This window comes from Watersipora subatra, chromosome 11 (genome assembly GCF_963576615.1).
Source record: "Watersipora subatra chromosome 11, tzWatSuba1.1, whole genome shotgun sequence".
Classification (NCBI taxonomy): domain Eukaryota; kingdom Metazoa; phylum Bryozoa; class Gymnolaemata; order Cheilostomatida; family Watersiporidae; genus Watersipora; species Watersipora subatra.
Window position 1 is genome coordinate 39,535,299 of NC_088718.1, and position 16,841 is coordinate 39,552,139.

General features: G+C 37.1%; 1 protein-coding gene across 1 annotated transcript in view; it reads left to right on the forward strand.

Annotated features, from left to right (window-relative positions):
- The window catches only part of LOC137408786 (transcriptional enhancer factor TEF-3-like), a 28,945-nt gene extending 12,740 nt beyond the window's left edge, over nucleotides 1–16,205 (forward strand). Inside the window, exons 4-10 of the mRNA XM_068095370.1 lie at nucleotides 4,825–4,967; nucleotides 6,859–7,058; nucleotides 8,685–9,000; nucleotides 10,217–10,329; nucleotides 13,427–13,508; nucleotides 14,494–14,646; nucleotides 15,276–16,205. Of these exons, the coding sequence (XP_067951471.1) occupies nucleotides 4,825–4,967; nucleotides 6,859–7,058; nucleotides 8,685–9,000; nucleotides 10,217–10,329; nucleotides 13,427–13,508; nucleotides 14,494–14,646; nucleotides 15,276–15,389 (1,121 nt within the window). The 3' untranslated portion in view covers nucleotides 15,390–16,205. The remainder of the gene's footprint in view (nucleotides 1–4,824; nucleotides 4,968–6,858; nucleotides 7,059–8,684; nucleotides 9,001–10,216; nucleotides 10,330–13,426; nucleotides 13,509–14,493; nucleotides 14,647–15,275) is intronic.
- The last annotated feature ends 636 nt before the right edge of the window (nucleotides 16,206–16,841 follow it).

Genomic DNA, 16,841 nt, shown 5'->3' on the forward strand with positions numbered 1-16,841 from the left:
ACAGGTACAGAGCCATGTGACAGAGGACCGTACAGTTTTCGTGTCTCAGCAAAGAAATCCCTTGTCTTATTCTGATCTGCCAAGCTCTGAAGCTCCTCTGCCTTTTGTGTCCACCATTCATTCTGCATCCTTCGAACTCGTCGCTGCACATCTGTTCGTATGCTGTGGTATGCCTTCTGTTTCTCCTTGTTTCTAAGATCGTTTTGCCAGGCTGCAAATTTAGATCGTTTTTTATTTATAAGTTGTTCTATTTCTAGGTCATTGTCATCAAACCAGTCTTGGTGGTGCCTTTTCGCTTTGCCTAATACCTCCTCGCATGTCTCAGTGATACAGCTCTTTAGATTTGTCCAAGTCGAGTTGACATTTTGGTCATAGATTTCAGCTGATAGTCTCTCACTGATTTTTGTTTGAAAGTCTTTTTTCACATCCGGTTTATTGAATAGATTCACATTGTACTTTGGCCTTGCTGTCCGTTTAGCTCTTCTCTGTTTGGGCTGTAGAGTGAAACTCAGCAGAGTTTTCACCAATCTGTGATCCGTCCAGCAGCTATCTGTTGAGTTGATCGCTTTGGTTACTCTTACATCTGCCAAGTCCCGCTGTTTGGTGATTATATAGTCTATCAAGTGCCAGTGACCGGAGCGAGGGTGCCTCCAGGTTGTTTTCCTTCTATTCTTCTGTCTGAACAGGGTGTTTGTAATCACAAGGTTAAGTTCTGCACATTTGGTGAGAAGCATGAGACCATTGTCATTCATACTGCCAATTCCCTCTTTGCCGATGACGTCCTTCCAAGTCGTGCTGTCCGTACCAACTCTTGCATTAAAGTCTCCAAGAAGCACAACCTTGTCGGCTCTAGGAATATGCGATACAGTGTCAGCAAGAGCTGAATAGAATAGCTCTTTATCCTCTTGCTCGGCCATCAGGGTCGGAGCATAGGCACTGATCAGTGTTGCTTTCCTGTTCTTACTGGTGTTTAGTTGTAAGGTCATCAGTCAATCTGAAATGCCGACAGGAAGATGGTCCATGTGCTTAACAAGCTCATTTTTAACAGCGAAACCTACTCCATACAGCCTATGATCTTTAGCATCTCTCCCTTTCCAATAGAATGTATAACCACCTCCCACTTCTGTCATCTAGCCCTCATCAGCAAGTCTTGTCTCCTGTAGTGCAGCAATATCAATATCATGTCTTCTGAGCTCACGTGCCACAAAAGCTGTGCGACGGTCAGGTCGATCACTGCGCTGATTGTCCATGAGCGTGCGTACATTCCATGTTGCTAGTGTAATCTGTTGTTTTCTACCGCAAATAAGGTGAACCATCTGGACGCGGTAATCCAGCCAGGTGAGAATGGAACAGGCCATGTATAGGACACCTTTTCTAGTCCCTTCCTTGGATTGAGGTGAGCAGGGCGGTCCCTAAAAAGGGCTGCTCAGTCGTGAAAGCAACTACCGAACATCTCTCCTGTTCCATTCAAGAGACGAGCGACTGATAAACTTCCACCGCCTGCGTGCTGGTTGGGAGCTGAGGACTCCCAGGTTTCACTACCCTGTCCCCGTTGCCACCTTCCAATCGCCGCAGGGCTTGGTTGGTTGGTTTGGTGCAAGCAGAAAGCTGTGCGTGGATTTAAGTGGTTCTTCTGATGCACTGCAGAGATCCACTAACTTGGCTAGTCATACTCTGATCCAATGGCAAGAAGACCTAGACAATTGGGAGTATGACAAGTTGCAGTACGCGGCCGTTGATCTGCAAGAGATTCTTTCGCCCTTTCCAACTGGTGTTTTTGCTGTCGGGATAGTACATGCCCGAATGTTGGGTGGATGTTGTTTTTGGTTCCCTCCAAACCCTCCTTTCAAAGAAAGGGAGGGGTTGCCGGTTTAGTCGTCGGCAACCCGACCCATGGCACAGGTAGTACTGGGTTACATGGTTACCTGTAGCAGGCTAGCACCTTGACCTGACCTGACTACAAGCTAGACTTCAAGTTAATGATACATCGACCAATGACAATATCGTCACAGCTTCAAATGATCTTAACATCCAACCTGCCCAATCTGTACCTGATGAGAGGCCAGTACAAAGTCCCAGATATCCTACTCGTAATAGAAGACGACCTGATTACTTTGACAGTTCTAAGTTCTAGCAAGGTCATGACTAACCATAAACTCAGAATAGTGAGGGAGATGTGTTACATATTAGCTGTGCAGTCATGCTTTCTTTTAGCTATGCTATAATCTCATAATTGTCTAATGACCCATACCTATGGGCTTGCTAACTAAGTCAGTTCCTTTATGTGCTTCTTACCTGTTAGCTGTGTTTTCTGTGATACAAGACTTATTGTGATAATACAATACAACAACTACAAAACAGCAGGCATCACATGACATCACTACTTAGAGATCAATTCTTAGAGAACTTCTTATAGCCGACCAGGTATTAAAACAGAATCTCTTTAAAATAACTAAATAGTGATAGCCTTGCATTTCAGTATTAACAGCAAATGTTTATTTATTGTATTTTATTTTATAATTGATATTATTGCTGTTAATAATGAGAAAAAAATTAAACATGTACAATGTATATGCAGTGTTATATACATTATATTTATTTATGTATATATATATTTATATACCGCTATATATATTTATATACCGCTATATATGTTTATATACCGCTATATATGTAAACATACATATAATATACATGAACATATATATAATATATATATATTATAGATAAGTATTCAGGCTAACAGAACTCTACGCTCTGAAAAGTGCAGAGTGTTATAACTAACTAGAGTGTTGGAATAGGTTATGGTCATGTATCTTTTTTCCATGTTGATGTTTCTTTTTGCGTTCACGACAGGTCTGTTTCGTGCTTTTGCACTTGTAAGGTGACTCGCGGATATATCGCAAATCATCTGACGAGCGCAGAAGCACCTTAACCTATTCCAACACTCTAGTTATTATATATTATAAATATGTATATAAATCTCAAAGTTTGTCATCATATGTCTCTATCTGTCTGTCCTGCTATAGCTATTAAAATCTTGAAATGAAAAGCTCACTTCATGCTGGATTAGAACTCACAAAGATTGCAACCGCAAGTTTCTAATCACGCATCTAACCACAAAGTTACACAGTTTTTACAATTTTATCACTTTTATCATATACCGTATACCCTTTTCTCGATTGCACACGCTAAGGGATGTACTAATTAATACATTGCGGCCACACATAACGTTGTCCCCGTCATAAAATATTTTTCGATTAGCTCCATGAAACATGATGCTTTTTTGTCCTCGCCATACTAGGGCAAATTGGTTTTCCCGCCATGCGATGTCAACAAAAATCTCTCTCGAAATTAAAATTTGGCGATTGTTGTGCTGATTAAGTACTATGAAATAACAAAAATGTTAATATGCTATTTGTCAAAATGCCTCCCACAACGCCGGAAAGAGATAAATGTTGCTCGCTATCTCAGTTCAGCGCTATCCGTTATGGTAAAACAGATATTCGCAAACAAATGAGTGATAAAATTTTAGTTAAAAGTTTGAAGTTTACTAAAATTTGCTTCAAGTATGTGTTTAGTAAGCTAAATTCGTTTAAGATAGATACAGCATTTATGTTAGACGTCTGTTGCGAAGGTAAGAACTCATCACGGTATGTACTACCCTCGTAATACATTGTAATGTTACATTTTCTTTTTTGTCGTTCATAACCACATAATGTACTAAATTTATTGTAGGTAACTATAGTTACTAAGATTAACATATTGTTTTGTTACTATTTTTTTAATTTTGATGATTTTACCAGGTGTTTGCATTAGATAATTGGGTTTCTATACCACTCTATATGCTATTTTTACCTTTTGATGCCAACACTGAAACGAACTAAAATCATATAATTGTATACCAAATAATTTTTCATTGTAGGCCTAATCGTAGCAAAACAGACTAGACTCGCATTTAGCCATTACTTGTTAATGATTTTACATTTAACACCTTTACAGTTTCATTTTTCCTCTTAATTTATTTCAACAAAACACTTCTTTCATGATATGTTTAAAAGTTGCAGTTGTTTGAAAAAGTTTGAAAACTGTTACAGTTGTTTTATTTTTTCTCAGTTTCATTTGACTGCACAAAAAACACTTCTCATGATGTGAAGTTTACAAGTTAGAGTGGTAAATGTTGTATATGTTGATTAAAAACTAACTTTTCTGTTCAAAGACATTTTTACTACCCTGGCAACGCCGGAGGTTCAACTAGTATGTCTATAAATCTCAAACTTTGTTGTTTGGTCTGTTCAGCTGGGTAGTATCTAGCAATGATAACTCCGTATCACAGAAGATTTGATCTCGGAACCTCCCGTTCACCCGGCGATTAACTAACCAATTAAGCGACATGAGAGGCAACGGATTCATTAGGCGATATGAGTCGTTATCTGGGTTAAAATATGCATAGCACTCCGCATCACCCAATGTTACTAAAGCTTGCTCTCACAGCTCTTATTAGCAAGTTTACTAGCTTCCTCAAATTAGTCATTGGCGATGTGCCAGGCTAAAGGCAAGTGGTAGGCAACTACCATTATTTATAAGCTGTTTTTAATACCCGTGCATTCGGCTAGTTATATACATTATATACATATATTATGTATACATATATGTATTTGTAGGCCTATACATATATGTTTATACATGTATTGTACATATAAACTAACTGTATTATTTGTCCTTGTGTAGTAAAAAAGGTGATGTCATTTTAATAACTTGATAGAAAGTGTCAAAGACTATTATTTCAACATGGTGGTTTTAACTCTTGTTCTATTGTTACAGGAAGAAATGAGCTGATCGCTAGATACATCAAACTACGGACCGGCAAGACGAGGTCTCGTAAGCAAGTCAGCAGTCACATTCAGGTTTTAGCACGACGCAAGTCTAAAGACATTCATACGCAGCTCAAGGCTTGTCCAAATGCGGTTAGCATCCCATTATCTGTGTCTGTGACTATCTGTGAATTATTTACTCACCTGGTTTACGACTACGCTAGCCATAGAGTTATCCAAATATCACAGCAATACTATTCATCGTTATAACACTTGTTTAATATGTCTAGTCATAGAGTCTAGTCATAGAATTATTCATAAATCTCACAGTAATAGTCATAGAGTTATCTGAGTATCGTAATTTTAGCCATTAACTAAATTTCACGGTTTCTCAATATAACATCACTAGTACTTATCGGTTTATTTGAGTATTAATGCACTAGTGAGCCAACAATCTGACGATTGGCAGTATTGTCCATAAAGTTATCATAATACTATTGTTACATAAATAAACCGTATATTACTAGTGCCTGTCATGATAAACTTTCAAATTCAATTTGTTTAGCATGCATTTGAATATAGTATTGAACATTTTGGTCTGTGCAGATATTACTGAATAACCGTTGGTTCAAATAAATCATCCTTCTAGTGTTCAGACATCAGTTTACCCTTGGCCTGTTGAATCACTAACATAGCGCAATGCTCTATGCTGACAGTAGTACTCTGTAGTTAGCTCCTGATCATCTTTTAAATCTGCACGTTGCGTTCCTTAATTCACAGTTTTTCTTGTGTTTCATATCCGGATACAATAAGCAAATAAAAATGTATGTGGTGGGATCATATTTATAAGGATTGTTATCTTCGACCGTTACTAAAATGAAATGTTCATAATTTAGCTTACATAATCATTTAAACACATTGTTTTACAGCCGTTTGGTCTACATATTTGAAATCAGGACAAAATGAGGATTAATTTAATATATAATTTATGGCTATTGACTAAATTCACAATGTGTAACAATATTGTAAATGAGAGTTTTAGTTTTTTAACAAAGGGTTCCAGTTCATTTCGCATATTAATGTACAGGCACTAGAAGTGCTTTCACAAGCTGCCTAAATGAGATATAGTTTAATTATAGAAAGAAGATTCAGGGGGAGACAAATTTACTAATTCAAGTTAACACGCAACACAATTGATTGGTTGTAATGAATGCAGTACACCCTCCTGTTACAATGACCCTGTTATACGATTTTTGTGCCTTATGATCTGGAACGTGATGTTTTTCGCCCTCGCCAAATGACATTTTTTCGTCATACGACATTTTTGCGCCATATGACATTTTTGTGCCATACAATATCAACAAAAATTTCTCTCGAAATTCAAGTTTGGCAGCCGGTGTGCTGAATACGTCGGAATAACGAAGATGCAGGTATGCTATTTGCCGAAATCCCTCCGACAACGCATGGAAGAGATATGATGCCCACTCTCTCTCTCTCAGTTCAGCTTTGTTGGTTATTAGTTATAGTGAAAACGAAACCGGAAACAGGTGATAAAATTTTAGCTGATGAAAAAGTTGAAGTTTAGTTTAGTAAAATACCTAGTAAAACTTGCTTTTAAGTATGTGTTTAGTAAGCTAAATCCATTCAAGTTAAATTCAACGTTAATGTTATATGTTTGTATCAAAGGTAAAAACTCCCTACGGTACGTACTGCCTATAGTACATTGTAATGATACATTTTATTACCGATCATGACCACCAAATCACTAAAGTACTGTAGGTAACTATAGTTACTAAAGTTAACATATTATTTTGTTACTGATATATACAGTATGTATATAAAATTGTGTTAGTTTTCACCCCGGGGGTGTTCGCATTAGATAACTACTTTGGATTTCTATACCGCTCTATACGACATTTTCGCCTTTTTGATGCCAAAACTAGAACGAATTAAATTCCTATGCCAAGAGTCCACTGTAGCGTTTTGTTATTTCCCGGCATCTTTTCTATTGCATTTATTAGTGCACCTCTCTGTCTGTTCACAGGTAGCGAAGGAACGAGCATTGCAAAGCCTCAGCGCAATGTCATCGTCTCAGATTGTGTCAGCATCTTCATTGCGCTCTCCTCCAGTTGGCCCGGTCTCAGGACATCAGGCTACCTCTGATCTGATGCAACAAAGTCTTCCTCCGCAGCAGCTGCCACATCAGTCTATGTGGACTAGGCCTGGTCAGCCAGCCTGCTCAGAGTAAGTCTTACCGACATACAAGTCTGACTTTTGCCTTGCCTACATGTGCTCGCACTTTGTCCTGTTGCCATTTATTATCTTGAAGAGAGCTACACACCGACAGTTTGTATGCAATGCGTCTTCCTATACATGCGAATAGGAAGAGGCAGGTCTATTGATAGTTCAAGGTCACGTCATAAATTTGGCAAGTATGGCTCGGTGTAATTTATATAGCGAAGCTTTAGCTTTTGCGAACACAAATAATCATAATAGTAATAATCATAATAAAATAATGTTATATAAATAAAGTAATTTATAAAGCAAGCCAGGCTGTGATTTGGGCATGTTGTTCACAGTAACTCTTGGACAGATAATAAGGAAGACAGATATTAAGGATACAGTAGCTGTAGAAATCTGTGTTTTACCAAATGAATAACTATAATGTTTAGGGCACGACTGGAAGCAAAGGTCATCACTTTTAATTATAGTCAAATTACAAATATAAGTGCATCTCCCTAGTTTACCCGCAACACACATTTATATACAAGAACATCTTTTGAGGAACACAAAAGAATATATTTTGTTCAGATGTGCTCATCACTTTGTTTTTCTGGCACGCTAGCGATACTATAGTTGGATTCCTGGCACGCTAGCTGTACTATAGTTGGATTGTGCAGCGGTGTTCACCCTAAACACTCTGCTTATATAGTAGGATTATTGCGCTGTTTATTTCGATGTACTCCGTTGGGCTAGCTATGCTGTATTGTAATGAGTGATGGTTCATAGCCTGTGGAACTACTGTTAGTAAGGACAGGCTTTGGATCAGCCATGCTCCAGATGTAATGCCTCGCTAGTAGAGCATTCATCGCTATGCATGTTGATGTTCTTTTAAGGTATGTCAGAAAATTGTTATTGATTTTAAGAAGGGGCAATAGTTTTTTTATTTTGACGTCAAGGCTGAATTTGAATTTTTCAATCTACATGTAGTCATTTGTTCAGATGCTGCTAATTACACATTTTACTGTTGCTTGCTGTCAATCTTTCATAAAATACCTGCTAAAAAGTTTTTAAAATTTGCTTCTCTCGTAGCCCTAGTTTTTGTATAAATAAAACAGTTAATTTTTAACAGAAGGAAGTTACAACACTATTGAGTAATTTGTATGGCAGTTGCGACATGACCAGGTTGTCACTAGATGCATTCCTTAGTGAAACCGTTCGGCTCGGTAACAGGCAACTGCGTTTTGATGAATCATACATCTTTGTAGCTTGGCAAACATCTAGTGGTCACAAACAAAGTTTTATGAAAAGATTGATTTAAAACATTTGATGATCACTTAGTTTTTCACTTTAAAATGAATCCGAATAGATTTGGAATTGTTTGTTCACGAAAGCTTTTAAGAATTATTTCGAAAAGATTTGAAGTTTGTTCCTGCAGATGAGTACAATCAGCTGCTGTTCTCTTTACTCTAGGCTGTAATAATTTTTGTTTTCATTTTTAATATTCACCAGCTCTTTGTTTGTCTCCTGTAGCCTGCTTGTACTCTTTGTCACTAAATGTGTTCTCGGACTAGGTCGTGTATATTAATGGCTGTGTATGTCTGAAACTGTCTTGTGGATACATTAAAGGTATTCCTTCCTCCACTGCAGGATGCAAGGCCTTTATGACGGAAATATGCATATGCCTGACATCAAACCACGAATAGTTCTTCCTATGGATGAGGGAATGGGTAAGGGAGGAGACTTGGACGGTAGTGGTATTTCTGCTCCTAGACTAAAACTAAAGGACTTTGTTTCTTATCTCAGCGCGGAAAAACGATCTGACACGCGCACCGGGATAATCTCCCCTTCCGATCACATATTTGTTCAGTTGGGGCCTCCGCCGTCTCCTGGGGATCCGCCGCTAGAGGTAGTTGATGTAAAACAGATATATGACAAGTTTCCCGGCAGCAAAGGGGGTTTGCAGGTTGGTATTGTGTAGTTATCTGCCCTATTTCTGCTGGTGATAATGTCAATTTTTATTTATTCCATGAGTTCTTATGATATGCTTTTGCGCATCATAAGAACTCGAATCATGTCGGGTATGTTTCAGCCCACCGACATAGTTTTAGTGCTTCGTTGTTTTCACGCTCATCCATCTATGCTGTTCGGTCTCTCTCTGTGGTGTCCATCTGTAGCATCCATTCTGAAGTTTTCATGTGGAGCATCTGTTCTGATGTCTCCATCTGTAGCATCCATTTTGTAGTCTCTATCCGTAGCATCTGTTCTGAAGCCTCCATCTGTAGCATCCATTCTGTAGTCTCCATCTGTAGCATCTATTCTGAAATCTCCATCGGTAGCATCTATTCTGAAGTCTCCATCTGTAGCATCCATTCTGTAGTCTCCATCTGTAGCATCTATTCTGAAGTCTCCATCTGTAGCATCCATTCTGAAGTCTCTATCCGTAGCATCTTTTCTGAAGCCTCCATCCGTAGCATCCATTCTGTAGTCCTCATCTGTAGCATCCATTCTGTAGTCTCCATCTGTAGCATCTATTCTGAAATCTCCATCGGTAGCATCTATTCTGAAGTCTCCATCTGTAGCATCTATTCTGTAATCTCCATCTGTAGCGTCTATTCTGTAATCACCATCTGTAGCATCCATTCTGTAGTCTCCATCGGTAGCATCTATTTTGAAATCTCCATCTGTAGCATTCATTCTGAAGTCTCCATCTGTAGCATCCATTCTGTAATCTCTATCTGTAGCATCCATTCTGAAGTCTCTATCCGTAGCATCTTTTCTGAAGCCTCCATCCGTAGCATCCATTCTGTAATCTCCATCTGTAGCGTCTATTCTGTAATCTCCATCTGTAGCATCCTTTCTGAAGTCTCCATCTGTAGCATCCATTCTGTAGTCTCCATCTGTAGCGTCTATTCTGAAGTCTCCATTTGTAGTGTTCATTCTGAAGTTTCCACGCAGTATTTTTTTTAAATTAATGTACATGTTGTTACTTGTAGCCATAAACTTGGCCTCCCCCGAGCTTTTTGCACAATATTTTTACGTGCCACAGGGTATGTATTGCATTCTGGTTGGTTTATAAATGCTTCCACTCGTTAATTTTCCATCTAGTTTGTTTTACCGTTGCAGGCATTGCTAGCATTCAAGTTCTTCCTTTGTAGTTGTGTATGATTATCATTTTGTAGGACCTCTTTGGCCGTGGACCTAATGGTGCTTTCTTTCTTGTAAAATTTTGGGCAGACCTCAATTTTAATGCTGCCCTCCATGATGATCAGGCTTTTTATGGAGTTAACATGACGTAAGTATGATGATCAGGCTTTTTATAGAGTTAACATGATGTAAATATGATGATCAGGCTTTTTATGGAGTTAACATGATGTAAGTATGATGATCAGGCTTTTTATGGAGTTAACATGACGTAAGTATGATGATCAGGCTTTTTATGGAGTTAACATGATGTAAGTATGATGATCAGGCTTTTTATGGAGTTAACATGATGTAAGTATGATGATCAGGCTTTTTATGGAGTTAACATGACGTAAGTATGATCATCAGGCCTTTTATGGAGTTAACATGATGTAAGTATGATGATCAGGCTTTTTATGGAGTTAACATGATGTAAGTATGATGATCAGGCTTTTTATAGAGTTAACATGATGTAAGTATGATGATCAGGCTTTTTATGGAGTTAACATGATGTAGGTATGACGACCAGGCTTTTTATGGAGTTAACATGATGTAGGTATGATGATCAGGCTTTTTATGGAGTTAACATGGTGTAAGTATGATGATCAGGCTTTTTATGGAGTTAACATGATGTAAGTATGATGATCAGGCTTTTTATGGAGTTAACATGACATAAGTATGATGATCAGGCTTTTTATGGAGTTAACATGATGTAAGTATGATGATCAGGCTTTTTATGGAGTTAACATGAGGTAAGTATGATGATCAGGCTTTTTATGGAGTTAACATGATGTAAGTATGGTGATCAGGCTTTTTATGGAGTTAACATGAGGTAAGTATGATGATCAGGCTTTTTATGGAGTTAACATGATGTAAATATGATGATCAGGCTTTTTATGGAGTTAACATGATGTAAGTATGATGATCAGGCTTTTTATGGAGTTAACATGACATAAGTATGATGATCAGGTTTTTTATGGAGTTAACATGATGTAAGTATGATGACCAGGCTTTTAATGGAGTTAACATGATGTAAGTATGATAATCAGGCTTTTTATAGAGTTGGCATGATGTAAGTATGATGATCAGGCTTTTTATAGAGTTAACATGATGTAAGTATGATGATCAGGCTTTTTATGGAGTTAACATGATGTAGGTATGATGACCAGGCTTTTTATGGAGTTAACATGATGTAGGTATGATGACCAGGCTTTCTATGGAGTTAACAGGACGCAAATATTATTTTCAGCAATGTTGTTTTAGCTTTAAAACAATTATACTTTGCTGTTGCTGTCACAAACACCGTGATCAAATTCAATTTAAAAATTATCATGTAATTGCTGATGTAAGGAACCAATGTCAAGTTCAAAGTACTTTTTAATGACAGCATGAGCACACGAGCAACCCATAGGACACTCTAAGACACCTAATTCACAGGCACAACGTTAGAGCTGCTTTTGTGTCTATATATGTAATCAATAACATATTATAATATAAAATTATGCATTTTTGTCTTGTAATAACTTGTAACTAGCTTATCTATAAGACAGCCATTAATAGGAATTAATTTGTGTCATGTTGCTGTTCAATCTGGAAATACTATCACATTCTGAAAACCTTGATGAACACAAATCAAAAAAACTAGATATAGTTGTTACATTACATATTACTTCTTTAAAAATTATTGTCATTGTCATCCATCATCACGGAGTTATTCTAAAGAGGATGCATTAATAGTTATAGCCATGGCATTCTCTATATATGGTTGATTGAATCGTCATTTTATTCACTGCATTTTGCTTTCAGTAGGAAATGGTTACTTACCTTCTGTTTAGTGTTTCTGTTTAGTCAGAGATGGCTCTAAGTAGCCATAGAAACTTCATGAACAATAAACTGCAGAATGCACTTTACCTAGTTCAGCGCTAGTCGCGATAATTTACAGTGGTAATCTCTTTCATTTATATTATTCACTAGCAGTAGGCCTGGCGTTGCCTGGAGATTCCTTTCATTTTCAATCAGATGGCCAGCAGTACGAGTCAAGATTTTCAACGCACGCTGTTGCTACGCCGCTTTCATGAAAAAAATTCATGGGCGCGCTCATCGGAGGGCAATTGTCTTTAATCAAAAGGATCATGCAAAGGCGCGTTCTTGGGTTTCTAATCAGATGGGCGTTCAGGAGTTTGGTTCTCACTAACCAAATATGTAGTTTTCAAACCAAATATTTTTGGCGATTAGGAATGGAGCATATGCTTCTGACGTTCAAACGGAATCAGCCCAAAAATGTAGCGACACATGGCATTTACGCTGCCCAACAGACACATGTATTGACAAATGACAAGTTTATTAATAGCAAAGGTGCTTACTTGTTAGATCGCTTGGTTTTATATTATACAACTTTATATTTCCACAAACCTACATGGTCTGTGAGAAAATTATGATACGTTGTTTTGTTAACGCAAAACTGAATGTTAATCACTGCAGTAGAAATCTCTGAATACTACTGCTTTAATTTGTTGAAAATTCCATTTTTGTAAATATAAGAAAGTATTTGCGTCCAAAAGGAAGAATCGGTGTTCGAAACATGGAAATGCAGTTAATAGAATTTTATTTTATCTTTTTTGCAGTTTCAATGGCACTGAATAAGTTGGAGGTGTTACAAGGCAAAGATTTGCTTTTAACCTATAAGGACCTCGGCCACTAAATTATTTACTTTTTGTATTAAAATATACATGTAAATCATGGATTATAATCATTATATACACATTTGCTTTGTGATGTAACAATAGAGATTTAGATTCATCCAATCAAGCTACATAATCACATAATTGCGCACTTGTGAGCCAATATAACTTTTGTAGCGCGCTCCTTGTGACAGAATTTTGATCGTAGCATTACCTTCTTTTTCTCCATTTTCTAGTTGTAGTTTTTTGGTTTTATATAAATTCTCAATAGAATTCTTTTGAGTGCGAGTTTTATCTCAGCCTGAAACTATAAACGTCATTTGCATGGCCGGAAAGAAGCCCACATCTATTTTGTAGTTATAGGTTCACTTCTTATGAGAATTAATAATTATTATTTTTATTGTTATTTTTTCTCAAGATTCTAGAATTTGTTTTAACAAAAATTTGCAGTGGGTAGTTACTGCTAGCTTATATCTCCTACCTGAGTTCTAACAAAAATAAACTCATAATTGTAACTTTGCCCAACAGGTATGAGAGTAGAGATCAAATGCTCATTAGCTGCTCAACCAAGGTTTGCTCATTCGGTAAGGAAGTTGTGGAAAAAGTTGAGGTGAGTAAGAATAGTATTTACTTCTCCTGCTGTCATAAGTGTCATTCCTTGTCATAAGTGTCATCCCTTGTCATAAATGTCATCCGTTGTCATAAGTGTCATCAGTTGTCATAAGTGCCATCCCTTGTCATAAGTGTCATCCCTTGTCATAAGTGTCATCCCTTGTCATAAGTGTCATCCCTTGTAATAAGTGTCATCTCTTGTCATAAGTGTCATCTCTTGTCATAAGTGTCATCCCTTGTCATGTGATTCATCCCTTGTAAAAAGTGTCATCCGTTGTTGTAAGTGTCAACATTTGTCATAAGTGTCATCCCTTGTCATGTGATTCATCCCTTGTAAAAAGTGTCATCCGTTGTTGTAAGTGTCAACATTTGTCAGAAGTGTCATTCTTTGTCATGTGAGTCATTCCTCATCCTAACTACCAGACACGTTCATAGGTTTTTCTACTTTTATTCAAAGATGTTTTTTCATGTTTTGCTAGAATTATTTTGTTTTAATTCTCAGGAATTTTTGCTGTTTCCATTTTTTTACCTATTTTCCTTTTTGAATTTTATTGACTTAACTGTCCAGCTGATATTTCTTTCACTTTCTTCCTTATTATAACTGATAAGAGATTGAAAAATTGAACTCAAAATTTTTGGTGATTCTTTTTGATGACTGATAGAGAAAATTCTTGCTTGTTTACAACTATTCACACTACTTTTCTCGGATCCATAATTGTAAAACAGGAACCGACTATTTAAAGCACTGTTTAATATTATTTTAACATTGTAGAACTAAACTATGTAACAATAAACTATGCATATGTGCTGATTGACTAAACTGTCCCGTTTCAGGAAACTTAGTAAATTACTTCAGGTGTTGGGTGAATTTTTTCATTGTATGTTAAAAATTGGTACATTGGTTTTGACGTATGGCGAGGTTTGGAGTTTATCATCAGATTCAGGGACAATCATATTCAGCGTTCACGAATACGTATTTGTAGACGGATCAAGCGCGATATGAGGATGGGAGATACATGTACAAGTTTTTACGCTCACCCATGTGTGACTATATGGTCACATTTATACATAAACTCAAGCAGCTGCCAGAGAAGTACATGATGAATTCTGTTCTTGAGAACTTCAGTATTCTACAGGTGTGTAGCTCTGTCAAATTATATGCATTGTTTGTAAAACCTGACTTCTTCCCACTTAAATTTATGTTGTCGATGGTCAATAAAAGGCAAGCTTTCAGCTAAATTGCAAGCTTCTCCGTGCAGTTAAATAAATTGAACTCCACTGCATGTGCAAGTAGTGTTTGCGGGATTATACTGGTTGGTTTTGTGGGGTCTAGGTTAGTTACATGTACTAGGTCAGGAGATTTCGTTGTTCTGTCCTTTCCTCCATATAATTACAGTGTTTTGGAATCCATAACTCATTCATTCTGAATTGTGCGTTATAATCTATTGTTATTATTATATTATTACTATTGTCATGATAATCCACTAGCAGCTAGTCTGATGATGTTCGGGATTGCTTCCGTGTTCAATAAGATGTCCTACTGGTAGATGTTTGAGGGGCTGGTTCTCAGGAACCAGACTGAATTTTGAGATAATTATTTTTAGCCACCTGGCAGAAGACACGGAGCATATGCGTGTGAAGGATTAACTAATTTAGCCAAAAAATATGGAAACGTGTAGCATTTTTAACAGATGCACACAATGAAAATGTCGGATTTATTATTATAGAGTGTGTTCCATAAAGGCTGGCTCATTTCCTGTTTTAGGTTGTAAGGAATCAGGACACCCAAGAGACGTTGCTTTGCATCGCTTTTGTGTTTGAGGTCTCCACCTCGGATGCGGGCTGCGAGCACAGTATATACAGGCTAGTGCGGGAGTGAATATGAATGGACTCACTATTACTAGCTCATAATATTCTTTTGAATACTCATATCTGTTTGGAGTTGCCTCCACGTCATCAAGGGTGATTTTTGGAGCTGCGCTGCAACATAGTACTTTCAAAAGTTTGAAGTAGAGCGCAGTCATAAAGCACTCAGATCTGGTATATGAGTGAGAGCTTTTCTTCTGTACATAGGCGTTGACAATATTGAATGTCTATCTTGTATATGGTTAGTATGCAATAGCATTGAGACAGAAAGGAGAGGTGTATAGTTAATAAGGTTATATGATTAGATACATCATATTTACTTCATACAGTCCATCAGGCAACAACTGTTTTGTTGTTGACAATTTTTCATGTTTAGGCTGCGTTATTACTTTTATAGCATGTTAAGTGATAAAGTACAGCATAACTTGCCGATATGTACATTGCATCAGGTACTAAATATAGATCGATTTGTTTTTCTAATGCTTCTATAATCTATGCCTCTATTTCTACTGTCATGGTTTATTTTACCAAACGAGAATTTTTATATATTTCTGCTTGGAAATTTGTAACAAATAGCCAATTTTTCTATAATCATGGACTGACTCATTACAGGGGCATTTCCTATGCAAACATTACATACCTCCAATTATTATATATATATATTATTACTAGCTACTAACAGAACATGGCCACTAGGTCACTAACTACAAGTCGCAATCGTATTATCATTGTAGGTAACATAATAGTTAGACAACAGCTGTTTCCTGTTTGCTTGTGTATTATTAATGCTTAGCTTGTTAATTAAATATACTGGCATGTATTATTCTTATTTTATTCGTTATTCAGAATGTTTGATTACAAAAAAACTATTCGGGTACGTCGAAGCCTTTATAGGTCCTTTCTTAACAGCGTGCTGTTGGTCATATACAACAGGAATAACCGTGTAGTATTGTGTAGAGCTTGGCTACTGGATGATTAAATTTTTTAAGCAACTTTGTGCTTCTTTCTGCAAAATCACAACGCATGTTTCTTAGCAGTTATTAGATCATTGTAAGGTTTGAGTGGAAAAGCATTACCCGAACGAAACCTTTCAAAGCTTTTTGGTTGGTTTCTCGCAGTACATGGAAAAGTAATTGACTCCATATATATAGCGGCAGAGAGCAATATGTTCTAGGACTTGGCAAACATTTACTGCTAGATATTCACTCTGCATCTCTGGAGTCCTTTTGTCGAAAAGTGTTTGACCATCTTGGATCGTAGAACACCTGAGCCGGAGATGTCTTATCACGTGATTTATCTCTCCTTTTAGACCGGTCTCTGCAGGGATTGTGTAACAGAAAAGTTTTGGAAGCAGTTGATTTTGTTCTACTCTCACAGCATGAAATCATGAAGCTCTTTTGCAATACAAGCTTGCTCTCTGTAGCAGTTGTGAAATTAAAATCGTTAAATATTTTTATAATACAGT